Source organism: Echiichthys vipera (genome assembly GCF_963691815.1).
Source record: "Echiichthys vipera genome assembly, chromosome: 4".
Lineage (NCBI taxonomy): Eukaryota > Metazoa > Chordata > Actinopteri > Perciformes > Trachinidae > Echiichthys > Echiichthys vipera.
This window is the reverse complement of record NC_139829.1, coordinates 15,039,655-15,065,521: the sequence shown is the minus strand read 5'-3', so window position 1 is coordinate 15,065,521 and position 25,867 is coordinate 15,039,655. Positions and strand designations below refer to the sequence as shown.

The 25,867-nt window shown below is 40.8% G+C and overlaps 1 protein-coding gene across 9 annotated transcripts; it reads left to right on the top strand.

Moving 5' to 3' along the window:
- The first annotated feature begins 910 nt into the window (after positions 1-910).
- Positions 911-25,377, top strand: atxn2 (ataxin 2). 9 transcript variants are annotated; one of them, XM_083913180.1, is made up of 25 exons: positions 911-1,358; positions 2,873-2,903; positions 3,282-3,341; positions 3,719-3,790; positions 5,096-5,246; positions 6,358-6,372; positions 8,285-8,409; positions 9,043-9,134; positions 9,383-9,571; positions 10,816-10,988; positions 11,364-11,609; positions 14,711-14,896; positions 15,587-15,763; positions 15,958-16,065; positions 16,478-16,548; positions 16,662-17,026; positions 17,368-17,431; positions 17,551-17,697; positions 18,415-18,432; positions 19,006-19,078; positions 20,038-20,231; positions 21,863-21,989; positions 22,090-22,574; positions 23,806-23,983; positions 24,940-25,377. In XM_083913180.1, exons 1-25 carry the CDS (start codon positions 1,243-1,245, stop codon positions 24,969-24,971), a joined length of 3,495 nt encoding a protein of 1,164 aa, XP_083769306.1. In that variant the 5' UTR covers positions 911-1,242; the 3' UTR covers positions 24,972-25,377. The 9 variants fall into 9 exon arrangements, with proteins under 9 accessions (XP_083769306.1, XP_083769308.1, XP_083769307.1 ...); XM_083913182.1 differs by lacking the exon at positions 6,358-6,372 and having other exon boundaries at positions 5,096-5,261; positions 19,006-19,072; positions 22,090-22,278; positions 22,366-22,574; XM_083913181.1 differs by lacking the exon at positions 6,358-6,372 and having other exon boundaries at positions 5,096-5,261; positions 22,090-22,278; positions 22,366-22,574.
- The last annotated feature ends 490 nt before the right edge of the window (positions 25,378-25,867 follow it).

Genomic DNA, 25,867 nt, shown 5'->3' with positions numbered 1-25,867 from the left:
TCATAGCGGCCATTGTCTTGGATTGTGTTTCTATTATTTTAGGGGAAAAATATGTGCACAATAATTTGAATCCCATCTGTGATTGTCCATTCTTAAATGCAAAAACCCATTATATGTCTTTTGCTATATGTCTATTGTGTCAAGTGAGTATGCAAGTTAAAAAAGCTGTTTCAAGTCTAGTTTGCAATTCTGTAATGTTGTCTAGTTTGCAGATGTGAGGTGGAAGTGATTTCCAAAGTTGGGAATCAGCACAGGTGAAGACCCATTGTTTCTTTAAATAAAATCTGGACAATGGCTAGGAAACCCTTAGCCCACCATATACATAGTTTATCTGCGTAGTATATATATAGTTTATTTGCGTTACCAACTCCTTATATATATGTCCATTTACCAGGATTGTCAGATTGTCAGGGTCAGAGCAATCTGGCTATTACCAGGATATGAATACCTCTAAGTGTCATCTGAATCAGGCAGTCATATTATAATGTATAAATTGCCATGCACAAACAAGCAGTGTGTAAATAGTGTGTTGGTTTCCATGCGTGAGCTCTGTGAAGTGTGTTCGCCGGCTCACGTGGATGCCACAAAACAGCCATCGAGGATCCATGGACTTCCTGAAAATAGTGCCATATTGTATTGTAATTTAAGCACAACAACGAATATCTATGTGTTTATTTTGGTGACCTAGATCAAATATGACAACGCTTGTCCTTTATATTAGCAGATTGGTGGTTGTCAAATAACAGGAGTGTAGGAATGTATGGTGATATGTAATGAGCCCGTTACGCCTTTCATATATCCCTCCGCTATTTTTTGTCCCCTTTCAGACTGTTTTGGTCTTTTTGCTGTTAGCAACGGAGAGCCCGAGATAGCTGCAAACCCTATTTTTGAGATAATCGAATTTAATTGTTTGGATTAACAACAACACATTTGACAAGAGGTGTAACACACATGTTTATTTTGGGAAGAGTGATTGGCGCATGTTGTCTTGTTTTTAAATATACATTTTCCTCGTTTTAAATAGGAATTGTACAGATTGCTAATTTAGATAGCAACCTTTAGCACGCTAGCCTGCTATCATAGCATCTTCCTTCAAGAGGCACGTTGACGTTACGCTGCTAGTTTGCCAACCGGATCTTTTTTAGGATTGCTAACGGATAGCGAGCTGTCACGCCACCATCGTCAGGAAATTTGCGGTTGTGAAGCTGGTCGTTTTCAGACGCTGTCTTTTATGGGATCACCATGTCAATGAAGGCCGGTGGAAATCGCAGCAAGCCCGGCGGTGGCAGCAACAACACCGCTGGTGCCGCCTCCGGTGCTGGAGGAGGAAGCGGCGGGGGGAGACAGAATCTGGGCAGGTCTGTTACATTTTTAACGTTAACTTTAGCGACATAAAAACTCAGCAGCCAGTTTTTAATGTGGCCAGTTTTAACGCTCGGACATAGTCACTTTTAACACCGGCGGTTTGGGGAGATGACATTCTCGTTAAAGTGGTCCAAAAACTATAATAGCCGTGTCGGAACGTGATGTGGGCCTTGCGACGCGTTGGTCACCTCGCGTAACGTTATGCAGTTTAGCTCGCGAGGCCCCAATAATGTTGCCGCCTTACCTCATCTTGCACGGTAAATAAAAACGGACCATCATCTGGTTGTGTAATTTAGACATGTTTTTGGGTGCACTAACATATTTTCCCCACATGTGTTGCGTAGCAAGTGACGCTGCTTTGCCAAGTTGCTGAGATCAGCTTACTATCAGCTCGGAGTCAGTTTAGCTCGCGTTAATTAGCCGTTTTGACAGCCCCATGCTTGTAATTCGGTGCCCCATTCAAGTGTTATAGCGGCTATAGCTAATGGGGACACCATGGCGACTTTTCAACCTAGCGATAAAAACAGCTGTGTTTGTTTTGTGTGGTACTGTCATCTATTAGGTTGGTACGTTACCGCAACATTGCTGCAACGGGGTTGCCAACAAATTGATATAAACGTGTGGGCGCACGAGATAGAGGGGCGGGTGTGGAGAAGAAGAAGAAGGGGGAATTATAGACCGACGGGCTTTCAACCTTGACGTAGCCGTTGCTGCTCGTGTGAAATAATGTCCTTGAAGCATGACATTTCTATACATGTCGCCCTAAAGGTAAAAGCTAACACATAACTGTCGGTGCAAGAAGCTGCATGCGGATCGTGGATTTTTGGTGGTTGTTAATTTGGTCAGGTTTTCTATTCACCGGTCACTAGGACAGCATGTCCCATTCATTGCGTAGGTTTCATCCATTAAAGGCCGTGCGAAGATGTTGTAAAAAAAATTCAATAGGACCAGTTGGACTGATTCACACAAAATCAGCCTATTTCAGTTAGACATTGCTTGTATTTGATTTATGGATATATTTAGGAACTGATTGTACATCAAATGAGCATCATTTGCTACAACGGATATGTAAGGAGAAGGGCTGGCTTTGCCTTTACATGGAATCAAGTGTGAATGCCTGGTCATGTGGCAGCTGCTGAACAAGGTGCATTTTAGGACATGCTTGGATAAAATGTAGGCTACTGAGTGTTTGGCTGGCAGCCCTTGAAACATTATTCCAACCAACAAAATATCCTAATCCTGTACACTTCATTCAGATATGCTATTATTATTGTACATTTTCAAGACATACCAATGTAGATTATATTGGATAATTTGTGTCGACAATGATTCTTGGGATTCCCCTTTTATTAGTGCTACAGTAGTTCTGTACCATCTTAGATATACGCTGCCTCCTGAGATTACAGTTGCCCCCATTAGAGAGTGCTTTGTTGCAGTATGCTCGCAATAATTTCAGTGCTAATAATGATGGTGAGTTTGACAGCAATGACATATTTTTTTCTTTCAGGGGAAGACACAGTGGTAAAGGCCCTGCCGCAGTAAGTAACTGGTTAACCCTCATAAGTCTGTGTAAAATAGGCATGTATCATCAGAAGTTTGGTATATATGATTGCTATAATTTCTCAAAGATGGGAAGCAGCATTATGAAAACTCACACACTGAATGAATGCCTTTGTTATTCATTTGTTGCAGTTATTTGAATAAAGTGTCATGTTTTTGTAAGGCATGCAATTTACTTTAAAAGTTGCAAAGAATAGACCTTAGAGAAATCATGAATCCAGTGGTTGAATATATATCCATTATGGTGCATTATGAATGGAACAAATGTCCAATAAGAGATTTGAGATATTGTTTAGCACACATTTCTTTTCAAATGGGGAACATCGGAAGTTAATTTATTTAATTTTTTTCTGCAGGTCATTTTCAATGGTGTATATGCAAATATGAGGATGGTCCATGTCTTAACTTCCGTTGTGGTATGTTTACTTTGTGCCTGTCTTAATTTTTTTAGACGATATTTCAGATATGTTTTGTTTGTCTTAACAACAAAAATGACAGAGTCACAATCATGTGAGTCATGCTTACTGTAAATTAATTTTGCAACAGCAGTATGTACTGTGGTCTGCCTTCACCACATGTTGTTTGTTCAAAATGTCTACGATGCTATAAACAAAGCCTGTGTAATCTCTAGAACAGCTGCTTGCATAAACAAGGCAGAGATTGATCAATCATGTGTTTTTTTCACAGAAGATTTTGTTTTTTAAATGTGTAAAACTGCAATTAGACATTGGCACTTAATTGAATGAGTTTTCAATACTATACTGCGAATGATGCTAGGCCTATTTATTTATAGGGGACCAAGTGTGAGCTGAAAGTGAAAAATGGAGCAGTCTACGAAGGAGTATTTAAGACATACGGTCCAGAGGTAAGGATCACACTTAGTGCGATGTTCTTTATAGGTGCTAATATAGAGCTAGATCTGTTAATTTCTCAGTAGAATTGCTAATCATTAAGGTTTACTATGCTGGGAAGATAGTTCCCAGCCAGCAGTCAATAGCAGCTTCACCCCCGAGGTGGCCTAGGCAAAGATCGTCCTTTCCATCTTTCCTTTTATGGAGGAGAGGTATGTGACCCTTTATCCTCCCTGTTAGGATGAAGTATTCTCCAATCTTTCCCCTGTGGGTAAAATTTCATTTTGCACAAATAAAAAGCTTAACCTTAGCAAAGGTAGTATTTCCAATCAACTTCACTTGGCAGAGGCTTGGCTTTAACTTCTGTTCTTGATGGGATTTCAGTAAGATACATTTTCCCCAGTTTTCACAACAAATTCCGGGTTTGATGTAACTTATATCGCCCACCTCTTTTAATAGGTTGCGTGACTGACATTTGAATGAGGCTGGCAGGATTCTCCAAAATAAATTGAATTTTTAGTGTGCTTGCACACAAACACACCACTTTGCTTTGAAACCAAAACAAAGCACCACATTTGGCTTTTATTACCACAGTGTGTGCAAGCTAAACAGTCAAGCATGCTGAAATATTCCCCACCTCTCTTTGTGCTGTCGCTTAGTCAACAATGTAATGTTGGGTTGCAGGGCTTGTGTTTTCAAATTTCTTCTATAATATTTTACTAGTTGGTGTATTACTGTTGTATTGTTTTGAGGAAACTGCTGATTACAAGCGTCTCTATCTGCCATGGATGCCATTAAAGGAGCAGAACTCCATTAATTGGTGTCAATCAAACGTTTTTATATATGCTGTCAGGCGACCCTAGAAAGGATGTCCTGTAGTTCAGCCTGAGGCAAGCATGTTGATGTGGCATTCTGGGCCAAGACCATAGTTTTTCATTCCAATTAAACACACCAAGGGATTTAATTAACTTGGGCTCTCTGGTTGTGCTCATCATCACTATAGATATATCATCTAGAGACTCTGATACCTACATTAATCCAATGTTTTTTTCGGGGTCGGGGGGCATTTAGTATATAAAATGACAGAAAACACTAAAAGAAGTGACACAATTTTTCAGAGCCCAAGGTAACCTCTTCATTTTTTTTAAATTGCTTATTTTGTTGTTGATGTTTGTAATTTTTGCTTAATAAATGTGCCTAAAAGATTAATTGATTAACATGGTTGGCAGCACGTATTCTGTCTGTAGCAATGCATGGTCTGGGCCTTATGTGCCATGGTTCCTCATCTATCTTGTTTTTGCTATAACTTACTCCCTCAGTGTGACCTGGTGTTGGATGCAGCCCACAGAAAGAGCCCAGAGCCGAGCTTAGCTCCCAGGAAAGAGGATATTGTGGAGAGCATCATTTTCAAGGCCTCAGATGTGGTAGTGGTGACCTTCAAAGATGTGGACCTGAATTTCGCTAGGAAAGGTAATGAGGGCTTTTGTGTTGACAAATATTATTTACATGAACAGCAGTCTTTATTTACCTAGCCTTGTACATACAAATTTTTTCAACTTTGTCACTTTATATTCACTGCACATTCAAAAAGATAAATGCATACCGTACAATCTCTTTCAATCTGTATTCACTCCCTTGATGTCAGAGGCTTTGCCACAAGTTAAATCTTGTGTGTCTGCTCTGAGTGGCCAGTCATTGAAGACTAATGTGATCCATTGATTGGTCCGAAGGTTGCCCTGGCGAAGCAAGGACACTCAATAAAGGCTGTATTGAGTCGTCTTTATCTGATTATTCTTGACCTATACAGTTCTTCTTTAAACAATAATGGACTGTGGGTTTTATTTTCTGAAAATGAACAGGTGAAAAAGCGTGAGGGTCTCTTGCACGGCATGATTCACAGAGATGCCACGGACTGCCCTGTTGCTACTTGTAAAATAAAATTGTGATCTTGTGAAATTGAACAATTTTGGATTAAATTTCACAATGTTTTGCAGGAAAGTAAAACTTCTAAAGCACTATTGTTAATGTTAGTGATTTTATGTTATTGAGTCAACAGGGCAGTACATTTCAGTGCTTTTTAAAGAATTAGAAGGTACATGTGTTTTTCATCAACCTCAGGAGATATTTTGCTGATTTTAATCCAGCTCTGTGCCATGGCAGTGTGTGCAGATGAATGGTGTTCAGCTTCCTTCTGTTTCTGCAGCACATGATGCAGCAGACATCTGCCTAGATTCGCTGGATGACGCAAAATACGTCACTTCGCGGCATCATGGTCGGTCGAGCAGACCTCCACTGCTACACTCTGCAGGGATTTCCGCCACGGAGGGAGTCCAAATACTGTTCAACTGCATACACTGTCCACTGCTATGATACAGAGCTGCTTTAAAAAAAGTATTCCTTTTAATAGCTGGTATAAAGGAATGTGGTGAGTCTGCTAGACATGACTAAATCTATGAAAACCATACCAAAGTTGTAAAAACACAAAAAAACATTCCACTTTTGGTGTGTTTGCCAGTCAGTCATTCTGTGTGTCCATCTTTTGACTCTGTCATCTGTCTGTCTCTCCTCTCCAATTGTCTAGTCTCCTCTGACACAGGTAATATATGGCTGTTTCTCTTTCACATCTCTGTATGCACTCAAACAAATTTGTGAATCTTCTAGGCTTGGGTCTGACCTGTTGCCACCTACTGCTGCTTTTTAAATCAAATTTGATGATAGAATTTGGGGATCACTGCTTTCACATAAGAATCAAATGCCTGATCCAATTCAGTCTTGCTCCGTCTTTTCCCCAGATTTTGTTATATTGTGACTGGGTGTTGCTTTCGGTGGAAGAGTTGACACTTCTCTATCGCTATCATACGCTGTTCAGTTAAGCTTTGACTTTAGAGGTCATGGCCTTGGACATTATACTTATGGGTTTTTTGCTTACTTACGAAGAATCTGAGCATACGTGAGATGTTACTTGTTTTTAATTAACACTAAAATTTATTTTCTTTGTTTTAACAGTAGTTTTGAGTTTCCATTTGAAGTTGTGTTTTAAAATTTGATATATAGTTTTAAATAATAATTTTATTGTTTAGGCCAAGCAAAATTGGATTCTTTATGTAGCCAGGAAGTAATGGCAACCTTGCAGCAACTCGGAACCCGTAGAACAGGAAAATTATCATTTTTTGTCTTAACTTCACTTATCTTTTCAGCATTGTGTTATTTTCCTAAATATTGGTTTCTGCTGCGGCACTGCTTTAAAACCTGGACCTTTAAATACTGGACCAGAGATTGGTTCTAATCAGCTAGATGGAAAAGAGTAAATTCTGAGTATGATTCCATTGAAAGCAACAGATTAAAGACTCATTTCAAGCACTAGCACCTTAATTTGTTTTCTGAGCATTGTATTAAAAATCTAATTTTGTCAGGATTTTAATTTGGTTTGGCTCTGAAGTGCTTTGAGGTCATATACCGGTAATTGCTGCATGTTTGCTTACCCCTCACTATGCCCATGTTTGAGTTGCAAATATTACTTATTTTATGTACGAGTCCCATGATGGACAGAATGCATTAAGCATACCAACCACCTCTACTAATATAATTCAGGCCTGTTAGCCCAACTGTCTGAATGGTGCCAATCTAGTATCTCTAAACTGAACTGGGCCAAAAATGCTTAAATGTACAAGGCATAGTGGAATATGTTGGGATGGCTGAGTTACGCAACTGCAGGTGGCTGATATGCTTATTGCACGCAGTTCATTGGTGCTGGTTCTGCGAATGTGAGAGCAGACTTGGGCTGACATGAGATTAGATTTCCTTTCAAATACAATTGGGGGTTTTCTTTGAGCATGCCTGTTCCTAGTTTTAGTGTAGCCAACCAAAATATTCTGTAAGTTTACGTAATTAAAGTGAATGGTCCTGAAAGTACAGACTACCATCAGTTCAAAGTAGACTTTTATACATATGAATGTTTGTCAAAGTGTTGCCATGGTGACGAGTAATAAATAAAGTGGGGGGAAAAGATAGGCATTATAGATACTCTGATACCTACATTTATTTTTAGTTGGAAGTCTGCCAGCTCAAAATATTGTTGAGGCACCATATTTTTGATTTAATTAGTACATTACACACTAGCTTTTTGCCTTTTTTTTTAAAAGGCTGTTTTTATACGCTTGCTCCTACTGTTGGAACAATTTACACTCATCCTTTAGCTTGGCCAAGGCTAGCTCAAGCTATAGCTCAATTTTCTTTGAAAGGATTTTTTTTCCAATCCAGTTTGACCCATGTCTGGTCGTGAGTGGGTGTGCCTGATGAACCACCACTACCTCCATATAGACCTTTAGCTGTGAAAGCTTGTGGCAGAAGCTCTTGAGGCATGAGCGCTTCCCTGCATAAACTGTAAGAGTGCAGCCATGTGACTATACCATCAAGAGCTTCTCTGTGTGAGTGGGTGTGTGTGTGTGTGTGTATGTGTGTATATGTGAGTGCTATGCATAAATATGTATTCTTTGTATTTGCCGCAGACAACTTCACAGACGCAGCAGTGAGCGGTAAGATCAATGGCGAGCATAAAGAGAAAGATCTAGAGCCCTGGGATGGAGGAGAGACCCACAACTCTGACAGCCTTGAGTCTCTGGATACAGATGTGGTAAGAAAACAGACACAAACAATACAAATGCATTGATGCTGCATTTTGTAAGCACATAGAATCCATACAGAGAGTTTGCGCCAGTATATGGCAACCTAGGCCTAAGTTGACTCCCCTGCCGGGCCTAAGCTTCAGGGAATTTTTAAGAAAGTATTTTGGAGATTATATTTCAACTAAAATGTGTTATACAAGTAGCAAACTCCTTTAAGAAACAACTTGGTGTGAAGTTAGCAGCACATTATAACTGAATGTAGCAGCAGTGTGTACAGTTTGTCCGTGAATAAATGCTACAATTCCTCAAGACACAAGCCAAGTCCATGTGTCTTGCTTGCCACCTGCTGCTTTAAAGTGAAGGGTGTGAACCCTGAAGCTAGCAGCAGCTTCGATCCAGGCTCAATTAAGGTGGACTGACCTTTTAAGGTGGGCCAGCTATTGTCATTTTGGTGACAAGCCAGTGTGCTGAGGTTTTGTGAGCTGCTTTCTGGTGGAAACCCTTCATACAGTTCTTGATATGATGATCTATAAATACGACAGAGAAATAAGTAAATAAGAGGTTGGGTTATGATCCACAGCATTGATAATTCATTCATAGGACTAATTGTGTAATTCTCTCTCTCTTGCTCTTCAAATCAGTCAAACGGGTGGGACCCCAATGACATGTTCAAATACAATGAGGAGAAGTATGGAGTCTTGTCTACATATGACAGCAGCCTGTCCACATACACGTAAGCGTATTTATGTTATTGTGTTCCTCTTTGTTTGCATCACTTTGTTGTATTTTTCTGCATAGACGTAATCAACCTGTTATTTAAATTAAAGAATGTATTTTCTGCAGATATTTGAATTCTAATTCTCTAGTTTTAAACCCTTACTTTTAATGTTGTTTTTGTGTGAGCTAGCATAACAAAAGTAAAAACTTAAGTAGTCAGTCCATCACCCTGCTGCCCTTGTCTGATATGAGCTTGTTTTCCAGGGTCCCCCTGGAGCGTGACAACTCAGAAGAGTTCCTCAAGAGAGAGGCCCGTGCTGCCCAGCTGGCAGATGAGATTGAGGCCAGTGCCACATACAAGGCCCGTGTGGCCCTGGAGAATGATGAACGCTCTGAGGAGGAGAAATATACTGCTGTGGTGCGAGGGGAGAGGGAGACTTACACACTTAGCAGGTGAGACCAGGACCCACATACAGACATAGGGCCAGTTCTTGTGTTGGTTATTGTGTGTCACTGCAGTTCTTGTAATTATGTAACTCCAGATTGCGTTCACAACCAGCATGTACCCATCAATTTCATTCATTCTATTGTTGGTAATTGGCTCTTAATGTGTGCTGCAATGCCAGCTCATTAAAAAACACAGCAGCACACGTGCACAGTCCCGTAATGGGATTTAGTCTATGCTTATTATTATTAAATGTGCGAACTGTAAAGTCATGGAGCTGGTCTGGCCTGTTTGCCAGCTTCATTGCCTGTAAGTCTGTTTGAGCATATATCATTCATGTTTTATTGGTATAAATTACTTAATAAAATATTAAATAAATAATGTTAATGCCATAAAACTGACATAAATATAATGAGAGATTATTTATCACCAGGGAGTGTTATTACTAAAAAAGAGCTGCAAAGAGAGTCATTGTGCACACTTGTAAGCACTTAATTTCCAGTGCCTGATATTTTACTGATAAGACTTAACAAAGAGACGGATATATGTATCAGCAAGTCCTATACAATATGTTTTTTTTTCAACATTTCCTTTGTAGTAGAATGTCTTACACTCTATATTAGACCTGAAGGACTTTAACTTTCTCACCATTAAAGGACAACGATGAGAGCACAGGCACATACACTGTATGTACATAATGCATGCGACATCCTGGGTATTTGAGCCTTTAAGGGAGACAAAGTAATTCCCGCAAATTCACTATGTAGACAACCGCTGTTCCCAGAACAAATACTTCCTTGGTTATTAAAGAAAACATGGTCATTTTGGCTGATGTGAAGTACTTAGTTGAGTGTAGAATTAATTCCTCCCCTTTTATTATTGACTATTGTCTTGGATATATTTAACTGAGCCATCTGCCTGTGTTGTGTTTGTTGTGTGTGTGTGTGTGTGTGTGTGTGTGTGTGTGTGTGTGTGTGTGTGTGTGTGTGTGTGTGTGTGTGTGTGTGTGTGTGTGTGTGTGTGTGTGTGTGTGTGTGTGTGTGTGTGTGTGTGTGTGTGTGTGTGTGTGTGTGTGTGTGTGTGTGTGTGTGTGTGTGTGTGTGTGTGTGTGTGTGTGTGTGTGTGTGTGTGTGTGTGTGTGTGTGTGTGTGTGTGTGTGTGTGTGTGTGTGTGTGTGTGTGTGTGTGTGTGTGTGTGTGTGTGTGTGTGTGTGTGTGTGTGTGTGTGTGTGTGTGTGTGTGTGCTCGCTCAGAGAGAACAAGTACATTCCTCCAGGTCAGAGGAACAGGGAGGCGATGTCCTGGGGACCGGGACGTCAGAATTCACCTCGCCTGTCTCAGAGCTCAGCTGGACCCTCAACTCCTCGACCAGGACCTCATGACTACAGTCCTAACTCCGGGGCCGACCAGAGGGTGGTTAATGGAGGTATGTTTAACACAGCACACTCAAAATGATGGTATTACTTGCAAAACCCTAGATACAAAACACGTACAGAAGTATAGATTTTGGATTTTTTTGTTATCCTCTACTGTATAACTGACTGTGGTGACTTTGGTTTTAGAGTCTCCGGGATGTTCATATTTGTTGTTGCAGTTAATTAATTCATTTATTTATCTATCTATCATACTTATGTCAATTGAATAATTTTATTTCTGCCTTTCCATTCTTTCTCATATTTATTAATCTTCCCCTTCTTTATATTCCTGCTATACCTTTGTTTTCCCCCCTTTTAACTTTGGTTGTTATCGTTTATCGTTATCACCGTTATCATCCTTGATCATTTGTCCTTCCCTCTTTTAGGTTCATCCCACTGGCCCTCACCCTGTCCGTCTCCTTCCTCCCGCCCCCTCTCTCGTTACCAGTCTGGCCCCTCCTCCCTGCCTCCTCGGGCCACCACGCCCACAAGGCCACCCTCCAGACCCCCCTCTCGACCTTCCAGGCCTCCCTCTCATTCATCCCACCCCTCCTATCCCTCCTCATCCTCCTTTTCCCACCATGGGCCCACCTCACCAGCCTCTACTCTGCCCAAACGCATGTCTTCAGAAGGTACCCACATCAGTGTGGAGTAGACCTGGGCAAAGGCATGAGTTGAAGGTGGATGTATTGAGCTCTTTATGGAAATGATATTCCATAAAAATCAGATTGAAAGATGTAAGAAGTGTCTTAAAAGCTAAATGAGGAAACCACTTTCAAAAATACATTTGCCCAGGTCTAATGTGGAACAACACAAATAAGTGAAGTTGCTTCTTCAGACTGATTTGGGGTTAGATTTGCAATTTCCATACAAATGGAAATTGTGAGGATTTGGTAAGCCACTAAGCTGATTGCTCATTGGTCAGTGTGTCAGGCAGTTTTACCTTGACATGTGGGTGCACCATAATGTGTGCTGTGCTTTCTGTTTAGCAAGAGTTGAAACACCAAGGCACCAACATATTTTCTGAAAGAACAGTCGAGAGGAAGATCTTAGCAGACAGCATAATGTTTTAAGTAATTAAGAATGTTGTGGCTGCTAAACAATTTTTTACTTACAAAAATTGTGACAGCCTCAAAAATTTCACTGGCTTGATCGTTGCCATTTATTAAAAAAAAAAAATACAATAAGCTATGAGAAGATGTGAAAGATGCACGCTGAAGTTTGAATTGAGGATATATTAAAACAACTTCATCAGTTGGTCCTCACATACTGTGGTTAACTTTGTACTCAAGCGCATTGGATTTTAATCATCTTAAAAAAAATCTTCAGATTTTTATCATTGGAAATACTTCCACTACCACGCCACTGTGAGTGAGGGCTATTTTCGACCCAGCTAGTGTTGATGGTCCTGTGCTGTAAGTCAGGAGAACTCATGATGATGTAACTTTATCAATTTACACGTTTTTAACCAGCTAGTTTATTATTCCGCTGCCCAAATAGTAAGCAGAGCTGGCATTTATTTAATTTATCATTTTTCGGGGTTCTTCAACGATAATGAGAAATAAGCTGCTGCACTTGTCTCCTTGCCCAGAGACTTTCGACTCGCCCTGATTGGCCCATGGGTAAACAGTGGGCCATATTCACCTGGAAACCTGGCCATGACCCGGGCCTGACATGTCCCCACAGAGGCGCGATTTTAGACTGGAAGTGCCGAGGGAAAATTGACTGGCCTTGGCACGCTCAAGCTCACCTGCCTTTGGCGCGGTAGTGGAAAGACGGCTATTGAGCTTTTCTGGCATTTGGCCTCTTCTGCTTAAAACATTTAAAGTCTGTTGCACCTCTGAAAAAACTTAGCAAATGGAATCAGTTGTACCTATCATCAGGGTTCTAAATTAACTTTTTTGATCACCAGACAATGTGGCTGGTAACTTTCTAAAGCCAATCAGAATTTCCACTAGCCAAATTATTCCAGGTGAAAATAAGAGAAATAATGAGTGCCATAGTGAATGCATTTAATAATTTTATTAACATGTTGGCATGAAAAACACATCAAGTACAAAACATACAACAATATATACACAGAAGTGCAAACATTTAATTCCAAGCTTGGGATCTCTATATCTATATCTTTCTGTCTAGCTATCGATCTACAATATATACACAGAAAGCACAAACATTTAATTTCAACCTTGGGATCTATCTCTATCTACGTATCTATCTTACACCCAAGTTCCTTAGGCTCTCCTGATGACTTTGGGCACTCTCATGGTCCTTTACTGCCTCGACTTTAAAATTACTAGTTCCCACAACAAAATAATTTAGTTTTTTTCTTTAGTGTACATGTAGCAACCCTGACAAAACATGATGACATATTCGTGATCAAACACAAGCTATTTACGACCCGTCAGCCATTTGACATTAAATTTTCTTCTCTTCGTTTCTCTCTCGATATCCTCGTCCCCTGCCTCTTTCCTCTTCTCACCCCAGAAGTCTGTCCAAACCACCGCTGCATTTAGTTTATTCTGAACTTTTTGACTTTACTAACGTTAGCTAACTCCCTCCTCTTTCAGTCTATTTTCCTGCTTTGGCTCTGTTCGTTCTTCTTCTTCCTTGTGTTTTCTGTTGGACACTCCATTCGTTTCCATGGTTTCTCACGCTGGTTTCACTGCAAACTGCGCAGAGCCAATGGGCGTATGAAACATCATCACATAGCATTACGGCTCATGGAAAATGTAGGCAGTACTGCCACAGGGATAAATGACCGAGAATAGAGGCTTGTATCATGCATGTAATGCCTCATATTCTACATCAGAGGCCAAACTGGCTATTAAGTTATGATTAACACCTTTTTACCCTCATTTGGAGGGTGTTAATTTAGAACCCTGCCTATAATGCCAACTTCACATCGTTGCAGCAAGGTAAGAACATCAACCACTGAAGGACAGCAAAAACAAGAGCACCAAGATGATCTTTAATTAGGTCTAATTTATTCATTTATTTTAAAACATAAGCCGGTGTGTTTCAGTTGTAGACTCACCACCATATCCTGCACTGATGCTCTTTTTCATTGTCCTAAAATTGGGCAGTATTTGTTTATCAAGGGTACAAGTCCTTCTATGTTCACTGTCAAACAGATTTAAAACCGCACGCAAAACGTTTTTAACCTCTTTGTCCTTAGTCCTAGAGTACTGAGCTAAAAATAATTACCACTGTCCAAATACTTATGGATCAAGTTTATACTTTTAAATGTGTTTACATTAAAAAGTCAAAATAGTCAACTAATGTTTACCCAAACATTATTTTTCCACTGGGCAGTCACCTGTAAAACACACCGTTTTTGTAACTGCACAAACTCTGCTAAACAGTAAATTCTCTGAATACGGGTTTCCACCTCACTCTTTCCTCTTTCACAATTTCTCATCTCTCACTTCACTTGGTTATGGTTTGAAAAGTGTGGTGTGGTGTTTGATCACTTTACAGGATCATCTGCAGTATCTCCACTAACATGCATGTCACCAAATAAAGTTACTGTGTGATGAGATATTAATATATAAAGATTTAATAAGTGTAGATGTTTTTTGTTTTTTTAAAGCTTTTGTGAGGCACAAATGAGTTTCAAAGAGAACCCTGCACAGCAGGATTCTAGGAAGCAGGCTGTTTAGTGTGTTTACTTCACAGCCACCGTCTGTTTATGGAGTTCTGCCTGTCTTCATTTATCTTTCTTCATCTACAGGCCCACCCAGGATGTCTCCAAAATCCCAGCGAACGCCTCGTTCTCACAGAGTGCCACCCTGCCGGACCTCTGGAGTGCCTCCAGGGGTGGATTTAATTTCCCACAATGCCCCTGGAGAGGTCCCAGTGACTCCACCAACCAGGAGCAGCTCTTCTGGAGGGACATGGTCCTCCGTGGTTAGTGGAGGTAAAATAGTTCTGTCCTTCCTTTTTCATCTAATTTCTTTACTCTTTGTGCATTTATTTTAGTATATTTCCAATTATGCACACTAGAGCTGCAACAATTAGTACACAAAAATATTTACCAACTATTTTGATAATCTCTTCATTGTAAAAAAAAAAAATTTTTAATGAGAAAATGTCAGGAATGGCTTTTTTGAGCCTCAAATATGGAGATTTCCTGCTTTTCTCTGCTTTATATCCTATTAAACTAAACTAAAAATAGCTCTGGATTTTGGACAGAACATGACATTAAAAGGCACCAACTTGGACTACAGGAAACTAGGATGGACATTTCTGACATTTTACAGACCAAGCGATTTAAGAAAATACTCTGCAGATTAATCAATAATGAAAATAATGGTTAGTTGCAGCCCTAATGAGCACCCTTCGTCTGTATCTGCAAAGGAGAGGAGAAATTATGGTGTAGGACCAGAGGACAGCACGTTTTGAACGGCCATGCATTGCACTTATTTGATCAATATTTTCTGCCTTATTGATTTTCAATAAGCGCAAACATCGGTGGAACCATAACCCTTTCACTACTTGTCCTCTAATGTTGGTCAGTAAATCAAGATGAGTGAAGTTAGTTGGGGAAACTTAGAATAAGGTCATATTATGCATTCATAGAAAACTAATTTCTTCTTCCCCTCCTCAGCTCACAGACCTCGCTCCCCCCGACAAAACAGTATGGGTGGAGCCTCTTCTGGCTCCTCCCTCCCTGCACCCCAAACAGGAACAGCTCCTGTGGAAACTGTTGCTACAGCAACATCAGCTTCCTCTCCTACTGTTGCTAGCCCCGCCCCCAACATGGTCTCCTCTCCTTCAGGAGACGGTAAGGTTTAAAGTTAACCCACACTTTCACTGAGATTGATTGAGGGAATGAGGAATGCTAAGTATGAAATACCTGGTTTCTGTGTACTTGGATTTGACGTTCAATGTATGTTCGGTCACTGTCAGAAGCACTGTTCACAGATCTTTGCTCTTTTTCTCCGGGAGTCAACCGATTCTGTTGTTTTTCTGTTATAGCGAAAGAGTGTCGTGTCCAGGAGACGAGACAGACATCCCCCACGGCAAACAAGGAGAACATCAAGCCCATAGACAGCTCTCCTAGTATCACCAGACCAGTCTGTAAAGGTACAATAAACACTGGGCAGCATTATTCAGTGAACAAGTATGTTTACTCCATCTAATAGCCAATGGAGCAAAGACATGTTTTCTTTTGTAGTTCCCTGGTTAATTGTACATCTCTACTGTTACTGTCTGTAGGGGTTGCAGGTTCACAGTTTTTAACTGCACTCATTTAGCTTGAATAAAATGCTGTGCGTTGAACATGTCTCGGTTCATTTACTTATGAGCTACAATACATATATAAAAATGTCTTGTACAACATAATGGAATACATACAGTAGTCAGAGTTTAACATATGAGTTAAAAGTTGGAATTTAAAACCATTTACATAATAAGCATCTAACAATGGAAAAGAGTGAATTGATTTGGTAATTACTGAAACCCTCAACCATGTACTCTTTTTCTGCCCACCTTACAGGACCCCCTTCTATGGCACCAGACCACAGAAAACAAATAGATAATTTAAAGAAATTTAGTGTCGATTTTAGGGTAAGTTTCTCTTTCATTTATTCAGTAAAAAAATGCTGAAAATAATCTGTAGCCATGTCTTTGAGGCTGCACTAGAGATTATATGTGCCTATAAATCCTCTTCCTTCCTGCAGTTGCAGTCTAGTTCAAACCCAGACCCTGCCTTCGATCAGATGATGACCAAGCCTCCCAGAGATCCAGCAGAGAAGCCGAAAGACCTTCCCCTGGACAAATCCTCCACAGTGGGGCGAGAGGGCACTGAAGACGGTGTTGTAGGGATTGCTGCTGGCGCTCCCGGTGGTGCCTCTGCTCCATCCACTGCAACCACAAACACCAGTAAGCCTGGCAGCCCCGCTGCACTTTCTCCGTCTCCCTCAGCCCCCGACCAGAAGAGGGCGGGCCTGGATGTGACATCACAGGGAGTTCAGACGACAGCCGCATCATCTTTCAGTGGATCCAAGCATGAAGAGAAGGAGGAGAAAAAGGAGGCCGTACAAGAGTGAGTGGAAGCGACACTATGTTTGAGAGGGGGGACTGAACAGATTTTATTTTTTTTATTAGCATCAACAAATCACAGGAAAAGACCAAAACCAGCATAGGCTTGATCCTAACAAGTCTTCAAGGTGTATTCAAAGCCTGATATATTTTATTCCATTGTGGTCAAAATAAAATACTCACTTGAGTATTAAATGTGTTTGAATCCTTCCCCATCAAATGCTCTATTAACTCCTATTTGAGTAATGTTTGCCCAATGGTTAAAGGCAATTAGGAGAAAAATAGAATAGTTCCAGACCAATCCTTTCAAAGTGAACTTCTTCACTGTTTGTTTTCTTCCTGCAGTCAAGTGAGAAAATCCACCCTGAACCCAAATGCCAATGAGTTCAAACCCAGGTTCAATACGCAGGTCAGTATTCCCTGCTGCTTCAAGACTACACAGTTAAATACCACAAACTGAAATTTGTTAGTAAACTAATTTTCTGTGTCTCTGCTTGTGTCTGTCTCAATTTACATGCTCCTCATCAGCCTAAACCAGCCAACACCCCGACGCCTCCCCGGCCTCAGGGCCAGCCTAGCCCCTCCATCGTGGTCCAGCAGCCCCAGGCCGTCTATGGCCAGACAGTCTGCTTCCCCCAGATGTATCCCCTCACACCAGTCAGCCCTGGAGTGCAGGTGAGACACACACCTGACACACACCTGCATGCTGAAATAATGCAGTACAAAGATAGATGCTTTTGTTTCTTTTCAGTGCACCTGAGTCACTCTGAGCATCACAATGAATCAGTATGAAATTCAAAGTTCATTAAAGCAAATCCCTAACAATCATCAATATTTCTGCTTATGTTTGTCCTCATTTGGTGTTTTCCTCTCTCTTTTTCTGGCTTCGATTAATTTATAATGCATGCCAACATATTATTTCTTTATTTAATTTCTTTATTTATAAAACCTACATTATTTCAATTTTTTTGTAATTTTGTTTTCCTTTTCCACCTTGATATACAGAACATGCGCATCCTGCGGTACTTTATCACTTTTCTTTCCTCTGTTATCTTCCAGACACTTACTTTTTAAAATTATTTTTGCTGAATTATTTGAAAAAATGTTTAGGTAAATATTTGGAATAACACACTTAGACATGTTTAAAGGAGGAAATATTAAATATGTATACACTATGATGTCAAAAGAATATTTTAAAGCAGTCTCAAAGCACTGATTAAAGTTTTTTAGTATATTTCTGACGGAAGCTATTACATTTGTCGTCGTAAATCTATATTGTTTCCTATGTTGCTTTAAGAAAAACTTGGTGATCCAACATCAGACACGTGTAAACGATAAAATACCTTCTTTTTTCCTTTTCTCCCCCTTCTCCTCTCTCTCTCGCTCCATTAGAAAAGCATAATATGGAAGGTTTGTGAATTTTTTAAATCTGTTTGTTTTTTTAAGCCCAATCACTACTGATATGTTTTACTTGCTTGTTGAATTAATGCCATCAGATGTTGGTTTGCCAACTTCTTATAGCAATTCATTTTAAACTATCATCACAGATGGGTTTATAACTTCATCCTATTTCTATTGACTTCATGTGTTTACCAAACAAATTGCTGTAAGCTAATAGGAGTTTGAGCCTCAATGTTTTTGTCACTGTTTGTAATTTAAATGCATGGTGTATAATGTTAAAGAGTTAAGAAATAAGGCATAGAAACTGCATGTGGCCTCAGGTAAGAGACAATTCCCATCATCTCACATGCACATATTTTTATATATGTTTTTTTGTATGTATTGGATGAGGGGTTAGCTACTGAAGCTTAATAGTTGGTGTCCAGCCCCACAGACACATAGTTAATAGTAAAATAGCAGCCCCATACAAATAAGCAAGTTTTTAGTCAAGGGCTGGTTGGAAATGATGCTGAAATGTCCTGAAAAGACTGAGTGTAAACTTGTTTTCTTCATCTGCCATACTCATTCCTGTCCTCACTCCAGTCTCCAGCTATGTACCAGGTTCAGATGCCTCATATGACAGTCAGCCAGTCTAAACCCTACAGACCAGGTAAAGGTGAGCATAACCATAACTTTCTCTCATTCGCCTCTCATATGTCTGTCTCTCTCTTTCTCTCTCTATCACTCTCTTTCTCTCTCTATCACTCTCTATCCAATGTGAATTAGGTTGTATATCAACTGATGACGATAAACCAGGCTATGCCATAGTTTCATCAGAAGTTGGCGCTATAGGGTATGCATGACTGTAATTCGCCAGTAAACTGAGTAGAAAAGAGTTGGCAAACCAAAAACAAAACAAGTGGACTTCTAACTTGTAACTAACTAACCCATCTACAGGAGAAAAATACAGAGAGGTCTTCAGGAATTTGGTTGAAGATGGCAACAGTGGAAACAGCTAATCAGTCTTGCGAGTTCAATGTTTGCTATATCAGTACTTATTTGGCAAAGTTGTTACCATATCTCAATTAGAGCATCAATGCTTTCAAGAAAGTGAAAAACCAACTCAAGTGAACAACCTTTTTTGAACAATTGAGGAAATTTTATTGAATTGCGACGTTTCCATTCAGCTTTTCTAATGTGATACTTCAAAATGTGCTTAAAAATATGTGAATGGTAACACAGCTTCTCTCTTCCTCTCTCTCATTCCTCATTCTCAATCCTCTCTCTCTCTCTCTCCCTCTCTCTCTTTCTCTTTGACCCTTAATGTATGACTATTTTAAAGAAAGGGGAAAGACAATCTGAAACCTACCAGAGGGGAACTCTATTTGCAGTGTCGGCACAACATTGACCATGCAAAATATACACAGTAACTTTCATAAGACATAAGCCACTTTATATGGTGTCATACCACACAGGCAGAACAAAGGAATACAGCTATACTGCACCAACTGTCAATAAATAGCCTCACAACCTGCAGTACCTTGTCTCACTCCTCCATGATTCTGTCTAGTTCAGATTTAAGGGATGTTAATCAAAACTCACCCCCCCATGAAATCTCTTTACACGATTCTCCAGTACCCAACATGCCCCAGCAGAGGTCAGACCAGCACCACCCGCAAGGCACGCCCACCATGATGCACCCAGCGACGGCAGCAGGACCCCCTATTGTAGCACAGAGCCCTGCTTACTCTGCACAGTACTTTACCTGCAGCCCGCAACAGTTCACCAGTCAGCCACTGGTCCAGCAGATGACACATTACCAATCACAGGTAGGATTCTATCAGTACAATACAACTGTATAGAGCAATGCTTGGCCCAGGAGGCCCCTCTGAGAACCACATGTAACCATTACAGTTAAACTGCAACCATCAATTAGTGCTTGCAAGTCTGATTGGTGGAGCTGACATCTAGTTTCTGCCTCTTACACCTGAAGGGTTGTTACCCAGGAAACACAGAGGCGGTTAGGAAAAGGCTTCACATGGTTTAAGGGAAACACAATCACCACATATTAGGCATGTTTCCAATTGGGTAAAATGTGACCGCTGGGAAAGATGCAGGGCTCTTAAAAGTCCTCTTACTCGACGTGTCTCCATCACAAAAAGGCCCCAGAGGGATTTACGAGATTCCTGGGATGATGTATCACTCTGAAGGGGTTTTGATTGTTGAGATACAGTGGAATGGCACGTGAAAGAATAGTGAGAAAAACAGAATAGTTGCAGTTTGAATAATTTGGTTGACAATCAGACAATTGTATGAGCACTTCAAGATTCGACCATTATTAAAATGAATATTGTTCAAGAATTACAATGAAAAGAGTTTATCATTTTGACATCTACAGTGGCCCGTATGATTCTCAATGTCAACTCATTTAAACGTAACATAAAAGACAACACCCCACCTATAAAGATTCCAGTCGCTGTAAAAGTGTGTTAGTGACAGACAGGCATCGGTGCAGACTAGGGCCACAGGTCTGAATCCTATCGGCTGCTGCAGCACTCATTTTAACAAGCCTGTACAAAGATGCGCGTGCAGAGATCATTTTCTGCGCTGCATTCTACTACACCACTGGATAAAATTGTCTATTCTCTATTTTGCCGTATTGTTGTGTTGTCAAATACTACCTCACGTCACATTCCGCTAAGCGTTATATCCAATCTACACCCAGGCTTTTTTCAGAGGAGAAAAAGGGCCCTGGAAAGAGCAGGGCCAGCAAACGGCTGGTTCACATTCAAATTAGGAAATTAGGGGCGTTTCGACGAGGAGGAGACCGAGGGAGGTATTCCGGGTATTCGACTGTAATGGAAACGGCACTATTTATAAGAGATGGTAATTTAATTAATTTTTATTGCCGTTAAGATTAATGAAACTGATTTATACAGTTAAAAAAAAGACAAGATATCGAAAAAAGGGGAGAAAGAGATTAAATCTAACCTGAAAACAACTTAATTAGGTACTTATTTAACTGCAGCTACACAAAGCACAAATCACCAGAAAAATCCCCAAAGCCTATTCATAGCATCATTTTAAATTAAATGAGTGGTTTTTTTTTATGTTGAGTTGTACTTGGTTATGTTAGAAATGGACATTATTGACACTCCCTGGTTTGGTCCCAATTCCAAAATGATTTACTTTTTCAGATACTTTAGTTTCCACTAAATCTTTTTTAACAGACAAAGCCAAACTCCACACAAGACATTCAAGAATTCTGTTTTAATATAATACTCTGTTTGCAAATATCTGATTTTGGTACTTGACTGTTTTCAATATTTGATGCTACATTATAACACGTACCACTGAGGTAAGATACCCAGCCATAGGCAAGGACAAAACTTTGTGTAAATGACTCAGGTCACAAACACAGGCTCTAATGCGATGTTGTGTGTCCTTGTGTGTTCTCCAGGCGCAGCATGTGTTCAGTCCGGTAATGCAGGGCAGTGCCAGGATGATGGCGCCTCCCACGCACGGCCAACCCACCCTCGTCTCTTCGTCAACTACACAGTACCCAGAGCAGACACACACCATGTATGGTACGTCGGCACACCACTTGTGTATGTTTGTATGGTCAGAATGTGCAGGTAATGTTGCGTGTGCTTTTTGTCTTTACTTACACCGATTCCTGTCTCACAGTGTCTCAAGGGCCAATGCAGCAGTACCCCCACCCCAGCGCCACCTTGCACCCCCACCCACAGCACCCCCAGCCCTCTGCCACACCTACAGGCCAGGGCCAGCAGGGTGGTCCCCCACAACATGGAGGTCCTCCTAACCACCCAGCTGCCAGCCCAGTCCAGCACCAACAGCACCAGCAGGCAGCAGCAGGTGAGTTTTCCTGCATAAGCCAAACTTCAAATGCCACAGTCTGGTGCAGTAGTATTGTTTCTATTAGTGTGTTCTTGTGTGTCGTAGCGGCAGCAGCAGCCCAGGCCCTCCATCTGGCCAACCAGCCGCAGCAGCAGATGTATTCTGCCTTGGCCCCGACTCCTCCCTCCATGACCCCGGGGCCAAACCCTCAGTCTCCCCAGGCATCGTTCCCCTCTGCCCAGCAGACGGTCTATATCCACCCGCAGCAGGTGCAGCACGGCTACAACCACAACCACATGGCACATGTGCAGCAGGTAGGTCACAACCTGCCATCAGCTTGCTGGACAACCACAGTAGCCCCAGCCAAGTAATCAGATAGGCAGTGTTTCCTGTGGGAGTGAGGAAATTTGGGATCAGACCCAGCAGGTGTTTCAGTTCATGAATGGGTCATATTTGCATGTTGATAATGTGTCCGACCAAGTTTAGACTAAGACTGTGTCTATGACTTTTGGTAGTTGTGGATACAAGTGGTTTTTAGCTACAAGAAGAACACAACACATTGCAGGATACAGAGGAAAACTTTTTTCATTGATGTTCAACAATGTTAATTACAAAGATACAAATGTTGCAATGCCAACTTCTTGGATAAGCATGGAGGTTTGTCCCTCTTCTGTCTAATAATAGTTCAGCATTATAGGATACACATTTGCAAGATAAGAAAGTTCATCATTCTGTGTATGGAGCTTGAGTCACGACCTGATTAGCTTTGCGTGCTTTGCGTACTTCTAATACGTAAAATGTTGTAATGTAAAAAACACAAGGTATAACTGTCTTGACAAACGACCACACAGAGTGACATAGACATAGAGTGCAGCTTCAGGAGTCTTGTCATCACAGTGAGGTTGCCAGGTTTAGTAGTAGTAATATTGATATTTTCTCTTTGACTTTGAAGGTGTTGGAAATGTTTCCTACAAGTGTGCATTTGTTAGACAGTATATTTATGTTATTACCTGAAGCCACAATTCTTAAAACTTGGATAGCTTTTGTTGCAGTGACTGTGCATCATTCTCTCTGTGCTTATAAATAAGCAGAATGCATGCAAACTTGCTTTTACTGTATTCAGTGGGATGGCAGAGTCTGAGCTCAGCAGTCAGTTACTTTGAACAGAGATTATTAAACTTTTGTGTTTGCCAGAGGGATGCTGTGCTTTATTCCATCCTCCACACTTAGAAAATGTCCCCCGGTCGTCATCACCATCTATTCATGCGGCTCCTGTCAGTAACACACAGGCAGTGCGCTGTGAATGTTATGGCATTGATGCTCGTCTGTTTCATCTTTTTAATTAACTCGTCTCTTCCCCTTCTGTTTGTCTCTCACTGTCATTCTCACTTTCTGTCACACTTGGGCTCTCTCTGTCACACACACACACACACACACACACACACACACACACACACACACACACACACACACACACACACACACACACACACACACACACACACACACACACACACACACACACACACTTTCTCTCATACATAGGCCCATATGCAGTCTGGTTTAGTGCAGTCTCACCACCCGGGGCAGACTCACCCTACGATGATGCTGATGGCTACCCAGGGTCCTCCAGGGGGTCCACAGCCCCCCATGCCCCAGACTGCCCTCAACCCCATACCCGTTTCCTCCACCACACATTTTTCCTACCTGGCACATCCACAAGGTATGTTTATTTTAATAACTAGCATTCGCTTGCGGGGTGGATTCAGGAATATAGATCTTGCTAATTTCTTTCCCTTTACACTAAGGAAATATGCACGACAAGCATGTCATTGTATCCCATTAACTGTTGTTGCTACTCCATCAAATTATTTTTTTTTGTACTGTGTAAAAGATATCCATATCGTGAAATCAATTTATTTCAATGTGCACACATTTACTCAAAATGTAGTATAGACTGTCCACATTAGCTGTCTTGAGTCATGACAGTCCCTGTAACAAGAAAAGCTGCTGCTGATCCACAGTTAAAATACAATTTAAGAGCTGTGAGCTCACATGTGGTTACCCATTTCATCCCCCACGAGTAAATAATATATTTATATTAACTGATAGTGTAAATTCAAAATTATTATCATGGGCTAACAGTTAAACTGCTAATTTTTAACCTCCCTAATCCACGCTTATCCTCCACAATTCCTGGGTGTGTCGTGACTCCAGATGTTTGAATCTCATAGTGGATCTAACCATCACTTCTACCAGAGGAACATACTGAAAAAGACTAATTTGTGCTGGCAGTATTTCTTAACAAGATATTATCAGGAGGTGAAGACAGGCACTTGCAAGATACTCACTTGATTTGTACAACTAAGAGTGCTGAAGCCTTGTATTAATTTCAGATAAACGCTTGCACAGAAAGAGGACTGAAGGACCTGTTAATGTCCAGTATGACTAGAAGGAATGATTACAGCACGGCAAACTAGTTTTCAATATTCTTATGAGTATCTGACTATTGCATACACACACACACACACACACGCGCACGCACACAGACACCTCCCTTAAAGTGAACAATTGTATCTTTTGGACACCCTGGAACTAACCCTTTACTGTGTGGTTGTGTAAAATCTCCAAACTCATGAACTTGAACTACATTTCCCCCATTTTGTCTCGTCTCTGCAGTGCAAGCTCATCATCATCAGCAGCAGCTGTAGATAGAGGGAGCCAGCGAGCTGAGGGACCACCCCTGCGTCGCGCTTTTCAACCACAGCCTTCATTACCAGGCGATGAAGAAAATGATGGCCCTCCCTCTCTTCTCTTTCCTCATCCTCACCAGACATGCTTCACATCAGCTTTTCTCTACCCTCCCTCCCTCCCCTCCCTCCCAGACTAGGCAATAAGAGAATGTTAACAGGTTGATGCAGTGACATGTTTTAACGAGCTAGAGAGTTTTAACAGGCAAGACTGCTCCTATTCATCCCCTGTTCACACAGACAGACAGACAAACTCACTCACACACACACACACACACACACACACACACACACACACACACACACACACACACACACACACACACACACACACACACACACACACACACACACACACACACACACACACACACTCTTACTTACTTACTTTCAGGGGTCCCAAATTGCATCTTGAGTCAGTTTGCCAAGTAAGATGTGAAAGAGAGAATGAGAGAAACTAATCAGTGAGAGTGAATAAGAAAATTCAACTGGAACTTGTATTTGTCTGCACCTTGTTCTGAAAAAAAAAAAATCTTCCAACTTTTAGACAGTATTAATCTTACTGTTTATTGCTGCTGCTATGTGCTGCGTTTGTTTCCAGACTACATGACAGGTCTCTAACCAAACTAAAAACGAAAACATGACAAAAAGCTTCCTGTGAAATAAACACGTTTTGGCAGCCAAGAGGACAGGAGAAACGTTATTTATGAAATTATAATGGCTGAGGTGATCAGATTCCACTTCTCACCTGACCCTTATGTAACTTTTAAGTTAAAACTTTTACTTTGTAGATAATATAAATAATTTAAAAAATGAGCAAAAAAATAAAAAAAAAATAAAAAAGTTTTAAAAACTGA